This window comes from Heptranchias perlo, chromosome 3 (assembly GCF_035084215.1).
Source record: "Heptranchias perlo isolate sHepPer1 chromosome 3, sHepPer1.hap1, whole genome shotgun sequence".
NCBI classification, from domain to species: domain Eukaryota; kingdom Metazoa; phylum Chordata; class Chondrichthyes; order Hexanchiformes; family Hexanchidae; genus Heptranchias; species Heptranchias perlo.
Window position 1 is genome coordinate 96,773,322 of NC_090327.1, and position 14,712 is coordinate 96,788,033.

Genomic DNA, 14,712 nt, shown 5'->3' on the forward strand with positions numbered 1-14,712 from the left:
CACTGAGTCCATATGGGTAGAACTGAAAAATAAGAAGGGAGAGATCACTTTGATAGGATTGTACTACAGACCCCCAAATAGTCAACGGGAAATTGAGGAGCAAATATGTAAGGAGATTACAGACAGCTGCAAGAAAAATAGGGTGGTAATAGTAGGGGACTTTAACTTTCCCAACATTGACTGGGACAGCCATAGCATTAGGGGCTTGGATGGAGAGAAATTTGTTGAGTGTATTCAGGAGGAATTTCTCATTCAGTATGTGGATGGCCCGACTAGAGAGGGGGCAAAACTTGACCTCCTCTTGGGAAATAAGGAAGGGCAGGTGACAGAAGTGTTAGTGAGGGACCACTTTGGGACCAGTGATCATAATTCCATTAGTTTTAAGATAGCTATGGAGAAGGATAGGTCTGGCCCAAAAGTTAAAATTCTAAATTGGGGAAAGGCCAATTTTGATGGTATTAGACAGGAACTTTCAGAAGTTGATTGGGAGAGTCTGTTGGCAGGCAAAGGGACGTCTGGTAAGTGGGAGGCTTTCAAAAGTGTGTTAACCAGGGTTCAGGGTAAGCACATTCCTTATAAAGTGAAGGGCAAGGCTGGTAGAAGTAGGGAACCTTGGATGACTCGGGAGATTGAGGCACTCGTCAAAAATAAGAAGGAGGCATATGACATGCATAGGCAGCTGGGATCAAGTGGATCCCTTGAAGAGTATAGAGATTGCCGGAGTAGAGTTAAGAGAGAAATCAGGAGGGCAAAAAGGGGATATGAGATTGCTTTGGCAGATCAGGCAAAGGTGAATCCAAAGAGCTTCTACAAATACAGAAAGGGCAAAAGGGTAACTAGGGAGAGAGTAGGGCCTCTTAAGGATCAACAAGGTCATCTATGTGCGGAACCACAAGAGATGGGTGAGATCCTGAATGAATATTTCACATCGGTATTTACGGTTGAGAAAGGCATGGATGTTAGGGAACTTGGGGAAATAAATAGTGATGTCTTGAGGAGTGTACATATTACAGAGAGGGAGGTGCTGGAAGTCTTAACGCGCATCAAGGTAGATAAATCTCCGGGACCTGATGAAATGTATCCCAGGACGTTATGGGAGGTTAGGGAGGAAATTGCGGGTCCCCTAGCAGAGATATTTGAATCATCCACCGCTACAGGTGAGGTGCCTGAAGATTGGAGGGTAGCAAATGTTGTGCCTTTGTTTAAGAAGGGCGGCAGGGAAAAGCCTGGGAACTACAGACCAGTGAGCCTGACATCTGTAGTGGGTAAGTTGTTAGAGGGTATTCTGAGGGACAGAATCTACAGGCATTTGGAGAGGCAGGGACTAATTAGGAACAGTCAGCATGGTTTTGTGAGAGGAAAATCATGTCTCACGAATTTGATTGAGTTTTTTGAAGGGGTAACCAAGAAGATAGATGAGGGCTGTGCAGTAGACGTGGTCTACATGGACTTCAGCAAAGCATTTGACAAGGTACCGCATGGTAGGTTGTTACATAAGGTTAAATCTCATGGGATCCAAGGTGAGGTAGCCAATTGGATACAAAATTGGCTTGACGACAGAAGACAGAGGGTGGTTGTCGAGGGTTGTTTTTCAAACTGGACGCCTGTGTCCAGCGGTGTGCCTCAGGGATCGGTGCTGGGTCCGCTGTTATTTGTTATTTATATTAATGATTTGGATGAGAATTTAGGAGGCATGGTTAGTAAGTTTGCAGATGACACCAAGATTGGTGGCAGTGTGGACAGTGAAGAAGGTTATCTAGGATTGCAACGGGATCTTGATAAATTGGGCCAGTGGGCCGATGAATGGCAGATGGAGTTTAATTTAGATAAATGTGAGGTGATGCATTTTGGTAGATCGAATCGGGCCAGGACCTACTCCGTTAATGGTAGGGCGTTGGGGAGAGTTATAGAACAAAGAGATCTAGGAGTACAGATTCATAGCTCCTTGAAAGTGGAGTCACAGGTGGATAGGGTGGTGAAGAAGGCATTCAGCATGCTTGGTTTCATTGGTCAGAACATTGAATGCAGGAGTTGGGATGTCTTGTTGAAGTTGTACAGGGCATTGGTGAGGCCACACTTGGAGTACTGTGTACAGTTCTGGTCACCCTATTATAGAAAGGATATTATTAAACTAGAAAGAGTGCAGAAAAGATTTACTAGGATGCTACCGGGACTTGATGGTTTGACTTACAGGGAGAGGTTAGACAGACTGGGACTTTATTCCCTGGAGAGTAGGAGGTTAAGGGGTGATCTTATAGAAGTCTATAAAATAATGAGGGGCATAGATAAGGTCGATAGTCAAAATCTTTTCCCAAAGGTAGGGGAGTCTATAACGAGGGGGCACAGATTTAAGGTGAGAGGGGAGAGATACAAAAGGATCCAGAGGGGCAATTTTTTCACTCAAAGGGTGGTGAGTGTCTGGAACGAGCTGCCAGAGGCAGTAGTAGAGGCGGGTACAATTTTGTCTTTTAAAAAGCATTTGGACAGTTACATGGGGAAGATGGGTATCGAGGGATATGGGCCAAGTGCAGGCAATTGGGACTAGCTTAGTGGTATAAACTGGGCGACATGGACATGTTGGGCCGAAGGGCCTGTTTCCATGTTGTAACTTCTATGATTCTATGATTCTATGATTCTATCTATTCTACCAGTTACATCCTCAAAAAACTCCAGTAGGATTGTCAAACATGATTTCCCTTTCATAAATCCATGTTGACTTTGTCTAATCCCGTTGATATTTTCTAAGTGTCCTGTTATCACATCCTTTGTAATAGACTCTAGCATTTTCCCTACTACTGATGTTAAGCTAACAGGTCTGTAGTTCCCTGTTTTCTCTCGGCCTCCTTTTTTAAATAGTGGGGTTACATTTGCCACCCTCCAATCTGCAGGAACTGTTTCATAATCCAGGGAATTTTGGAAGATGACAACTATTGCATCCAATATTTCCATGGCTATCTCTTTTAGTACTCTGGGATGCAGATTATCAGGCCCTGGGGATTTATTGGTTTTCAGTCCCATTAATTTCTCCAGCACTTGTTCCCCATTATAAATTCTCCCATTTGTCTTCACTAATCCTTCTCTTTTTACATACTTGTAGAAACTTTTACAGTCCACTTTTATGTTCCTTGCAAGTTTACTCTCATACTCTATTTTTCCCATCTTAATCAATCTCTTGGTCCTTTTTTGCTGAATTCTAAACTGCTCCCAATCTTCAGGCTTGCTACTTTTTCTGGCAACTTTATATGACTCCTCTTTGGATCTAATACTATCCTTAATTTCTTTTGTTAGCCATGGTTGGGCCACTTTTCCTTTTGTGTTTTTGCACCAGGAAGGAATTTATAACAGTTGCAATTCATGCATTTGTTCCTTAAATGTTAGCCATTGCCTATCCACCGTCATGCCTTTAATGAAGCTTCCCAATCTATCAAAGCCAACTCATATCTCATACCTTCATAGTTTCCTTTGTTTAGATTTAGGACCTTAGTTTTGGATTGGACTACTTCATTTTCCATCTTAATGAAGAATTCTATCGTGTTACGGTCACTCTTCCCTAAAGGACCCCGCACAACAAAATTATTATTTAACCCCTTCTCATTGCACAATATCCAATCTAGGATAGCCTGTTCCCTCGTTGGCTCCTTAACATACTGGTCCAAAAAACCATCTCGTACACACTCCAGGAATTCATCCTCCACAGTATTATTGCTAATTTGGTTTGGCCAGTCTATATGTAGATTGCAGTCACCCATGATTACTGTAGTACCCTTGTTACATGTATCTCTAATTTCCTGTTTGATGCTGTCCCCTACATTACCACTACCGTTTGGAGGCCTACAGACAACTCCCACCAGTGTTTTCTGCCCCTTGGTACTTCTCAACTCCTCCCAGACTGATTCTACATCTTGATTTTCTGAGTCAATATCCTCTCTCACTATTGCTCTGATTTCATCTTTTACTAACAATGCCATCCCACCTCCTTTGCCTTTTTGCCTGTCCTTCCTAAATATCAAATACCCTTGGATATTCAGCTCCCAGCCTTGGTCACCCTGCAGCCATGTCTCTGTAATCGCAAATATATCGTATCCGTTTATATCTATTTGCGCTGTTAATTCATCTACCTTATTACGAATGCTTCGTGCATTCAGATATAGTACCTTTAGGTTTGTCTTTTTAACATTTTTTTGTACTATGGCCCAATTTGTCTTATTCCCATTTTTTCTTACCTGGACCCTATTTGTTAGTGCAGTCTTTTGTTCGTACGCTCTGTCCCTTCCTGACACAACTTGGTTATCCTTACCCCAATCACTTTTCTGCACTGCTTCCTTGTCTTTTCTCTTTAGCATTCGAGATTTCTCGTCACTGGAACCCTCCCCCTCCCTTATTTAGTTTAAAGTCCTATCTACCTCCCTAGTTATTCGATTTGCTGGAACTCTGGTCCCAGCATGGTTCAGGTGTAGTCCGTCCCAACGTAGCAGCTCTCTCTTTCCCCAGTGCCCCACGAATCGAAACCCACTTCTCCCACACCAATCTTTCAGCCACGCATTCATCTCCCTGATCCTATTAACCCTATGCCAATTTGCTCGTGGCTCAGGTAACAATCCAGAGATTACCACCTTTGTGGTTCTGCTTTTTAATTTAGTCCCTAGCTGCTCAAACTCTCTCAGCAGAAACTTTTTCTTAGTCCTACCTATGTTGTTGATACCTACGTGGACCACAACAACTGGATCCTCCCCCTCCCAATCCAAGTTCTTCTCTAGCCTAGAGGAAACGTCCTTAACCCTGGCACTGGGTAGGCAACATAGCCTTTGGGACTCATGCTCCTGGCTGCAGAGAACAGTGTCTATCACCCTGACTATACTGTCACTTACTACAACCTCCTTCCTTTTTACTCCCCCCACTTGAACTGCTTCCTGTACCATGGTTCCGTGGGCAGTTTGCTCGTCCTCCTCACAGTCCCCGCACTTGTCCACAAGGGCTGCAAGAACCTCAAATCAATTGGACAAGCGCAGGGACTGAGCCTCCTCCAATACTACCTCCTGGATCCCCGGACCTGCCTCACTCGCAGTCACACCCTCCTGTCTAAAGTATTTAATCTAAGGGGTGTGGCTGCCTCCTGGAGCAAAAATCCAGGTAGCTTTCTCCCTCCCTGATGTCTCGCAACGTCTGCAGCTCGGACTCCAGCTCCAGAAAATGAAAGAATTGATAGAGTAGATGCAAGGAAAATGTTTCCACTTGTGGGGGAAGTCCAAATCTAGAGGTCATAAATATAAAATAGTCGCTACTAAATCCAATAGGGAGTTCAGGAGAAACTTATTTACCCAAAGGGTGGTAAAAATGTGGAATGCGCTACCACAAGGAGCAGTTGAGGCAAATAGCAAAGATGCATTTAAGGGGAAACTAGCTAAGCACGAGAGAAAAAGAAATTGAAAAGTATGCTAATAGGTTTAGATGAAGTAGGGAGGGAGGAGGCTCGTGTGGAGCGTAAACGCCGACATAGATCAGTTCGGCCGAATGGCCTGTTTCTGTGCTGTAGTTCCGATGTAACTCAAGACACGAGGAAAAATAAAAAAATAAATCAAAGGGAAGTACTTACTAAATTTAATTTAAGTTAAAAAATGGTAATGGAGAAAATAATGAGTTTGAAGCTGGACAAATCTCCAGGACCTGATGGTTTCCACCCCAGGGTATTAAAAGAAGGTGGTAAGGAAATTGTAGGTCGTTTAGTCATGATCTTCCAAAACTTTCTCAATTCAGGAATCATCCCCTTGGATTGGAAAATTGCCAATGATACTCCATTATTTAAGAAGGGTGGGAGAGATAAACCAGGACATTATAGACTTACTAGTCTATTGTCTGTTGTAGGAAAGTTACTAGAATCTGTTATTAGGGACAGAGTGACTGAACACTTGGACAAATATGAACTGATCAGAGAGAGCCAGCATGGATTTGTAAAGGTTAAGTCATCTCTAACTAACCTTGTTGAATTTTTTTTAATGTAGTAGATAAGGGAGTGTCTATCGATGTTACTTATATGGACTTCCAGAAGGCATTCTATAAGATTCCACACAAGAGACGGTTAGCAAAAGTGGAAGCACATGGATAGGGAATGGGTAGGGAATTCATTAGGAGGTAGGAGGCAGAGAGTAGGGATAATGGGTATGTACTCCAATTGGCAGGATGTGAGTAGTGATGTCCCCCAGGGATCTGTACTGGGCCTCAGCTTTTCACTATATTTATGAGTGAAGGAATAGAGAGCCATTTGTCCAAGTTTGCTGATGACACCAAGTTAGGTGGCACAGTAAGTAATGTTGATGGGAGCAGAAAGTTGCAAAGAGACATTGACAGATTAGGTGAGTGGGCAAAACTGTGGCAGATGGAGTTTAATGTGGGAAAGTGCGAAGTCACCAACTTTGGATGGGGCAAAGTATTCTTTAAATGTTGAGAAGCTAGGAACTGTGGAGGAGCAGAGAGATTTAGGGGTCCATCTACAAAAATTACTAAAAACTAGTGGACAGGTACAAATAATAATTTAAAAAGGTGAATGGAATGTTAGCCTTCATCTCAAGGGGGATGGAATACAATGGGGTGGAAATTATGCTACAGTTGTATAAAGCTCTGGTTGGACCATATCTGGAGTACAGGAAGGATACACTGTCCTTGGAGGGAGTGCAGCGCAGATTCACCAGAATGATAACAGGGCTAAAAGGGTTAAATTATGAGGACAGGTTGCATAGACTAGGCTTGTATTTCCTTGAGTATAGAAGATTAAGGGGTGATTTAATTGAGATGTTTAAGATGATTAAAGGATTTCTTAGGGTAGATAGAGAGAAACTATTTCCTCTGGTGGGGGAGTCTAGAACAAGGAGGCATAACCTTAAAATTAGAGTTAGGCCGTTCAGGAGTGATGTCAGGAAGCACTTCTTCACACAAAGGGTAGTGGAAATCTGGAACTCTTCCCCCTCCTCTCCAACAAGGCGTTGAGGCTATATCAATTGAAAATTTCAAAGCTGTGATTGATAGATTTTTGTTGGGCAAGGGTATTAAGGGATACGGAACCAAGGTGGGTAAATGGAATTAAGATATAGATCAGCCATGATCTAACTGAATGGTGGAACAGGCTTGAGAGACAGAATGGCCTACTCCTATTCCGAAATCATGAATGGACATAGGTACAGACTGTTAAAAGGCAAGCTTGGGATTTATGTCTGGAAGCACTTCTGCACACAGAGTGATCAATACCCAGAATAGTCTCCAAGGAGGATAATGGAGGCAAAAACTCCAGAGTCATTTTGGCCGTTAAATGTTGTGATGGAAGAAGTCATAGGTTTTCATAGAAAGGATGAGCTCGATGAGCCGAATGACCTCCTGCGTCTGTCATTCTCCTGGTTTACGAAAAAAAATTCACATGGATCACCAATAGTTTAATCCATTTATTACTTTGAAATTATTTGCCACCAAATATTTAAAATGTAGTGTCTCCTATGTGATTATTTATTATGTACCTAGGACAAAAACAGACCATTAAGCCCATTCTTTTGCTGGACTCATCCCCTTTCTTCCCCCTCTCCATCCCACTTCCTGGGTGAGACAAAGACACAGAGACTTATAACCAATTCAGGAATCCTCTGTCAAAAATTCCTCTTCGACCCCTCAAAGACGATAATCCCAGAAGGCCCCAAACCAGTTAGTGATTACCCAAAGTCTTGCCTTCCTTCTGCAGTAATCATGTCAATTTTCAAGAACGCTATTGTGAAGGAATACAAGGAGTCAGTCCTTACTACCATGGGTACAGACTGTTAAAAGGCAAGACCACAGGTTGATCACCTTCTGAGAAAAGTAAAACTTCCACATGTCCAATCCCACTTCCCAATTCCTGAATTTAAATGGATGGCCCTTAGTTTTATCTGGCCCCATCAACTCACACAACCTATCTATTTGCATGTTGTCCTTGCCTTTTAATGATTTCAAATCCCCTCCAAGTCTACAGCTCTACAGAGAATCCAAACCCAAGGCACTAAGTTCTTCAAAGCTCAATGAATCTATGCCAAGGCTCATTCTTGTTGCCCTTCTCCATACCTTCTCTACAGCCGCAATGTCTTTCTTGATGTCTCTGCTTCATCACAATAGCAGTCTGTTACTTAAGAAGTGAAGTTTTAAAATAAAATGCTTACCTTGATAGGACAGTCAAAGTTTTCATGAAACCCTTCTCTGGTGTAGAGTCCCACCACCTGGACCTGTTGGCAAAAAAACAGCAGGGTCACAAATAGAATTTCACAAGTCTGTATTAAGAAAAATAAAAACTGCAACTGCTGAAAATCTAAAGTAAAAGTAGAAAATGCACAGCTGGTGAGTCAACATCCTTACAGAGAAAAGACAGGTTAATGTTTTGGGGTGCAATCCTTTGACAGGACTGTTCTGATGATGGATCTACATTTGACATGTTAACATATCTTCTCTCTTTACAACTGCTGATGGATCTCATGTATATTTCCAGCATGCTTCGTTCTTGATTTTAATAAGCAAGGTGCTCTCAGGAATTATCCCTCAACGGAAGGTCCATCAGTCCATCTCATGATGGACTGGACAGAAACCTTTCAATTCTCGGCCTTCTTCAGAGCAGTTCTACAAGTGCAAATGTTCAGATTAATAAATGGTGGAAACCACTGTCTTTCAATTTTCCCTCACTTATTCAATCCTAAAAGCTTGAATGCTAGTTTGACAGGAAGGTAGAGAACAAATCAGATAAGTGCCACCCCTGGCCTGCTCTCAGACATCTCTTAGTGTCCAGTTCCAAGCAGCACCGGCAGGGTCAGAGAGCAGGCTGCTGCTGGGACACACAAAAATGGAGAAGGAAAGAATAGTACCGTGACCATGTGGCGATCTGATCTTTGAGTATCAACATGGCTCGGTGGTAGCAATCTCACCTCTGACTCAGTTGATTGTGAATTCAAGCTCCACTATGGACTTAAACACTTAATCTAGTTTGACACATCAGTCTGCTGCTAAGCGCCACATTGTCAGAGGTGCTGTCTTTCAGATAAGACTATCAACCAAGGCCCCGTTTGCCTGTTGAGATGGAAGTAAAAGACCCCATTGCACTATTTGAAGATGAGTGTGGAGATTTTCCTGTCTGACATTCCTCCTTTAACCAACACAACCATTTCATTTGCTGTTGGCCCTTGCTGTGTGTAAACTGACAGTCATGTAAGCAAATGTAGCAGTGATTCATTGGCTGTGAAGCGCTTTGGGACATGAAAGGTATGATATAAATGCAGGTTCTTTTTCTCTTCTTAAAAAAAAGAGAAATAGATACTGAAATGGACTCAATTTTTCCCTGCTGCTCCTTACTTCCAGTCTCCGCTACCACCCACTATTCTATAAACGTTTTTTTCCGGCTCACACCCAAAGTTCAGGGGACGGATAAGAAAGGGTCAGAGCTACATGGGAAACAGAGCTCCCTGGCTGCTGTTGATCATGACCATGCAAAATGTCCATGTTTCAAACTACAAGATGCTGGATTTGGCCTACCTTCTCTGCATCTTTCTCTCCCTGCAAGAACAAAAGGGACAGTGCTGTTTTTGTGCAGCAGGTGGTGGTGATGATTGGCGTAAGAGAAAGAAAAAAGTTTGGTAGACATGAAGCGATTGAGGGGCAAAACTAACCTGCTCGTCAGGCAAAGACCTAGGGCACCCACAAGTGATCAGATTTGTTGTCTGTCAGCCTTGGCTCAGTGGTAACGCTCTTGCCTGTGAGCCACAAGTTCATAGGTTGAGCATACAATGTAGGCTGACACTTCAGTGCAGTGCTGAGGGAGGGCAGCACTGTTGGAGGTACAGCCCCACCGCTTATAGTGGAGACGTTCGTGCAAACGCGATCTGCCCGCTGTACGTGGTGGCCAGTACAATGGGGGAAAAAAAATGTAATTGAAACAAACTTTTATGTAACTTATAAAAACAGACTGTGAGTGTGTTAGTATCACCCAGCTTTGAGACACCTCATCTAAATTGTTCCCGGACTGTCAGGTCAGGAGAGAGACTCAAATTAAACAAGCTTTATAAGAAAGACAAGTCTGTGAATTTCCCCCAATCCTTATTCCTGCGATAGACTCCATCCTTTAGGGATTAATAAATAGTTTATATAAAGCTGCCATCGGGCAGTGTTAGCGCTCCTCTTACCCATTAATTCTAATCTACAATCAGTTTATAATCTCGGGACATGGTTTCAGACGTCAACCACTGATTCAGTGTAGAGCAGAGTCGGTGTTAACGTTTGACAGACTTTATGGCAGGTGAGCACCACTTTTAATAAGACTTTATTGCCTAAAGGACGTTTAAAGTCTTGAACTGAATGTTGCCACAGCTGACTCGAAAGCCACTATTAAGTGCTTGTAGCAAACAACATAATTAAAGAAATAGCACATTTGGGCTGATTTAGCATTCCGCTAATTACGCCAGCTACAATTTGCAGAGCATGATGTAAATTAACAAAGGTTCAACCTAATTGAAGAAAGAATTACTTGTATTTTTTTTATTCCATCTGATACCCTTCAAGAAAAGCAACATTTGGACCAGCAAGAAAACCCAGTATTTCTGTTTCTGCTCAAAATAAATGGAGCACTCAAGACGCTATAACCAGTAACTTTGAAACTGACGTTAATGCAAATAGATAATGGTGATCACTTTTTGGCCGATATAAGTGACTGCCCGATTTAAATGTGGTCGTTTTAAGTGGTGGGGATTGTACCATCTTTTGGATGAGACGTTAAACCAAGACCCTGCCTGCCCTCTCAGCTGGACATAAAGGTTCCCATGGCATTACTTGAAGAAGAGCAGGGGAGTTCTCCTGGTATCCCTCAGCCAACATTTATCCCTCAACCAACATCCTTAAAACAGATTATCTGGTTATTGATCTCACTGCTGTTTGTGGGACCTTGCTGTGGCCAAATTGGCTGCCATGTTACCAACGTTACAACAGTGAGCACGTTTCAAAAGTACGTCATTGGCTGCAAAACATTTTTGGACGTCCTGCGGCTGTGAAAGGTGCCATATAAATGCAAATTCTTTCTATATGAAAACTTTCTAGGAATTATTAGAAAAATGCAAGCCTTTGGCCAAATATTGAATACTTGGGTGAATGACACACTGCTTAAAAAGTTAAGCAGACAGACAAGAAAAAAACTGCAGTGTATTGTAAGAAACACTCAATTTGTCTGGTAATATGTCCAAGGAAAATGTGTCCGGAAATGTAAGTAATTGCGTATGAACTTGGGGTTTAAGATCTGAGCTAATACTCAGTGTGTCAGAGAAGCAAATGCTAATGATGCAATATTGTCATGTAAACACAAGACGATATTACACTGAATACTGGTTGTCCAGGAAACAACCTTACAGAATTTTGAAAATTAATGTCTTTATCATACCCTTTTCAAAAATTGTCTATGTGTATCAATAGCAGATTGAAAATGGCATTCTTTGCTGAATAGCCTGTTAGACTAACAATAAACACAGTCTACAATGAACACTATAGAATCAAAAATTGCATCAGACAATCAGAGTCATGTGTTGTAGCCCAAGATTTTTGTAATCTAGGTGTCATAGAAATATAGAAAATAGGAGCAGGAGTAGGCCATTCAGCCCTCCGAGCCTGCTCCACCATTCAATATGGTCATGGCTGATCCTCTAACTCAATACCATATTCCCACTCTCTCCCCATACCCCTTGATGCCTTTTGTGTCTAGAAATCTATCTAGCTCCTTCTTAAATATATTCAGTGAACTTGGCCTCCACAGCCTTCTGTGGTAGAGAATTCTACAGGTTCACCACCCTCTGAGTGAAGAAATTTCTCCTCATCTCAGTCCTAAATGTTCTACCCTGTATCCTGACACTGTGACCCCTCATTCTGGACTCCCCAGCCAGGGGAAACACCCTCCCTGCATCCAGTCTGTCTAGCCCCGTCAGAATTTGGTATGTTTCAATGAGATCCCCTCTCATTCTTCTAAACTCGAGTGAATATAGGCCGAGTCGACCCAATCTCTCCTCATACGACAGTCCTGCCATCCCAGGGATCAGTCTGGTGAACCTTCGCTGCACTCCCTCTATGGCAAGTATATTCTTTCTTAGATAAGGAGACCAAAACTGCACACAATACTCCAGGTGTGGTCTCATCAAGGCCCTGTATAACTGCAGTAAGACATCCTTGCTACTGTACTCAAATCCTCTTGCAATGAAGGCCAACATACCATTTGCCTTCCTAACTGCTTGCTGCACCTGCATGTTGCTTTCAGTGACTGGTGTACAAGGACACCCAGGTCCATTTGTACATCAACATTTCCCAATCTATCACCATTTAAATAACATTCTGCCTTTCTGTTTTTCCTTCCGAAGTGGATAACTTCACATTTATCCACATTATACTGCATCTGCCATGTATTTGCCCACTCACTCAACTGGTCTAAAATCGCCTTGAAGCCTCTTTGCATCCTCCTCACAACTCACAATCCCACCTAGTTTTGCGTCATCAGCAAACTTGGAAATATTACATTTGGTTCCCTCATCCAAATCATTGATATATATTGTGAATAGCTGGGGCCCAAGCACTGATCCCTGCGGTACCCCACTAGTCACTGCCTGCCACCCTGAAAAAGACCCATTTATTCCAATTTTCAATCCATGCCAGTATATTACCACCAATCCCATGTGCTTTAATTTTGCACACTAACCTCTTATGTGGGACTTTATCAAAGGCCTTCTGAAAATCCAAATAAACCACATCCACTGGTTCTCCCTTATCTATTCTACCAGTTACATCCTCAAAAAACTCCAGTAGGTTTGTCAAACATTATTTCCCTTTCATAAATCCATGTTGACTTTGTCTAATCCCATTGATATTTTTTTAAGTGTCCTGTTATCACATCCTTTATAATGGACTCTAGCATTTTCCCGACTACTGATGTTAGGCTAACCGGTCTGTAGTTCCCCGTTTTCTCTCTTCCCTCCTTTTTTAAATAGTGCGATTACATTTGCCACCCTCCAATCTGCAGGAACTGTTCCATCATCTATAGAATTTTGGAAGATGACAACTAATGCATCCACTATTTCCATGGCTACCTCTTTTAGTACTATGGGATACAGATAATCAGGCCGTGGGGATTTATCAGCTTTCAATCCCATTAATTTCTCCAGCACTATTTTTTTTTACTAATACTAATTTCCTTTAATTCCTCCTTCTCACTAGTCCCTTGGTTCCCTAGCATTTCTGGGAAGTTATTTGTGTCCTCTTCCGTGAAGACAGAACCAAAGTATTTGTTTCATTGCTCTGTCATTTCCCTGTTCCCCATTATAAATTCTCCCGTTTCTGACTGTAAGGGACCTATATTTGTCTTCACTAATCTTTTTCTTTTTATATACTTGTAGAAGCTTTTACAGTCCACTTTTATGTTCCTTGCTAGTTTACGCTCATACTCTATTTTCCCCCTCTTAATCACTCTCTTGGTCCATTTTTGCTGAATTCCAATGTCAAGATGAAAGCCACCAAAGTCTGGATGTTTGGTCTGTACTTGAGCTGATCAATGAAACAAAAGTCTAAGTGTGAATTGCTGCCCGTGCAACTCTGTTGCTAAAAGAATTGTGTAAGAGGTAAGGAAAGGGCAAGAAAGTAAAATCACTACTGAACTGGCCAAACCTTGAATTCCATCAGGTTCATCAATAACATTCAGTAGGAACGGCAGAAGGAAAAAGGGTACCGCGGAGTATGAATGGAGGAGGGTTGCAATATATTATGGGAATGTGCCAAACATTAGAAATGTCAGGGAACTAGAAGCAGTAATTAGAATGGAGGGGCATGATGCTGTATCCTTGACAGAGACTTGACTTCAGTCAGCAAAGACTGGGAACTTATTATTCCCTGCTATAAAATTTTCAGGAGAGATAAAGAAAGGAAAAACAGTGAAGTGTTTGCTTTTGGAATTCAAGGCACAATTATGCTCTAAAAACTTTTTATTGGTAGTGGTGCTCAAAGTCTGTCTGGGTTAAGAAATAATAAAGGATCTTTTAGCATATTGGGTGTAATTTATAGATTGTTCAATAAAGCATAGAGATTTCAGTACATCAAGTCATTTGGTCCTTTTTGCCTGCATTAAAATTAGGCCCCACTCAGGGGCTGAATTTACTGTCCCATTTTCCGGTACAATCAATTTAGCTTCAATCACCACTTGTGGTTCAGATAATTCTTCACATGAAAAGGTTTCTTCTAATGTAATACATTTTGGGAAAAAGAATGCTGCAAAAGAAACTGTAGGCAATTTTGAGAGGTCTGTAGTAGTAGAGTAGCTGTAATTATGGGAGAATATAATTATCGTAAAGCAGACTGGGATAAGACAGATTTTTGGATCAAAATGGGGAGGGATTGTTGGAATGCAGTCACACTGTTACCTTAAACAGTATGTTCCATGTTCAACAAGGAATGACACAGCACTGGATCTAGTTCTATGTAATGAAGCCAGTTGTGGACAACACAGAGGTTGTGGATTCATGTCTTAGAATCATAGAAAATAGGAGCAAGAGTAGGCCATTTGGCCCTGCTCCGCCATTCAAAATGATCATGGCTGATCGTCTAACTCAGTATCCTGTTCCCGCTTTTTTCCCCAATATCCCTTGATCCCTTTAGCATTAAGAAATATATCTATCTCCTTCTTGAATATATTTAATTACTTGG

The 14,712-nt window shown here is 41.9% G+C and overlaps 1 protein-coding gene across 2 annotated transcripts in view; it reads right to left on the reverse strand.

Moving 5' to 3' along the window:
- vps41 (VPS41 subunit of HOPS complex) overlaps nucleotides 1–14,712 on the reverse strand; it is a 181,061-nt gene that overhangs the window by 99,818 nt on the left and 66,531 nt on the right. For both annotated transcript variants that reach the window (XM_067980957.1, XM_067980963.1), the window contains exon 6: nucleotides 8,172–8,234. In XM_067980957.1, coding sequence (XP_067837058.1) covers nucleotides 8,172–8,234 — 63 coding nt within the window. The remainder of the gene's footprint in view (nucleotides 1–8,171; nucleotides 8,235–14,712) is intronic.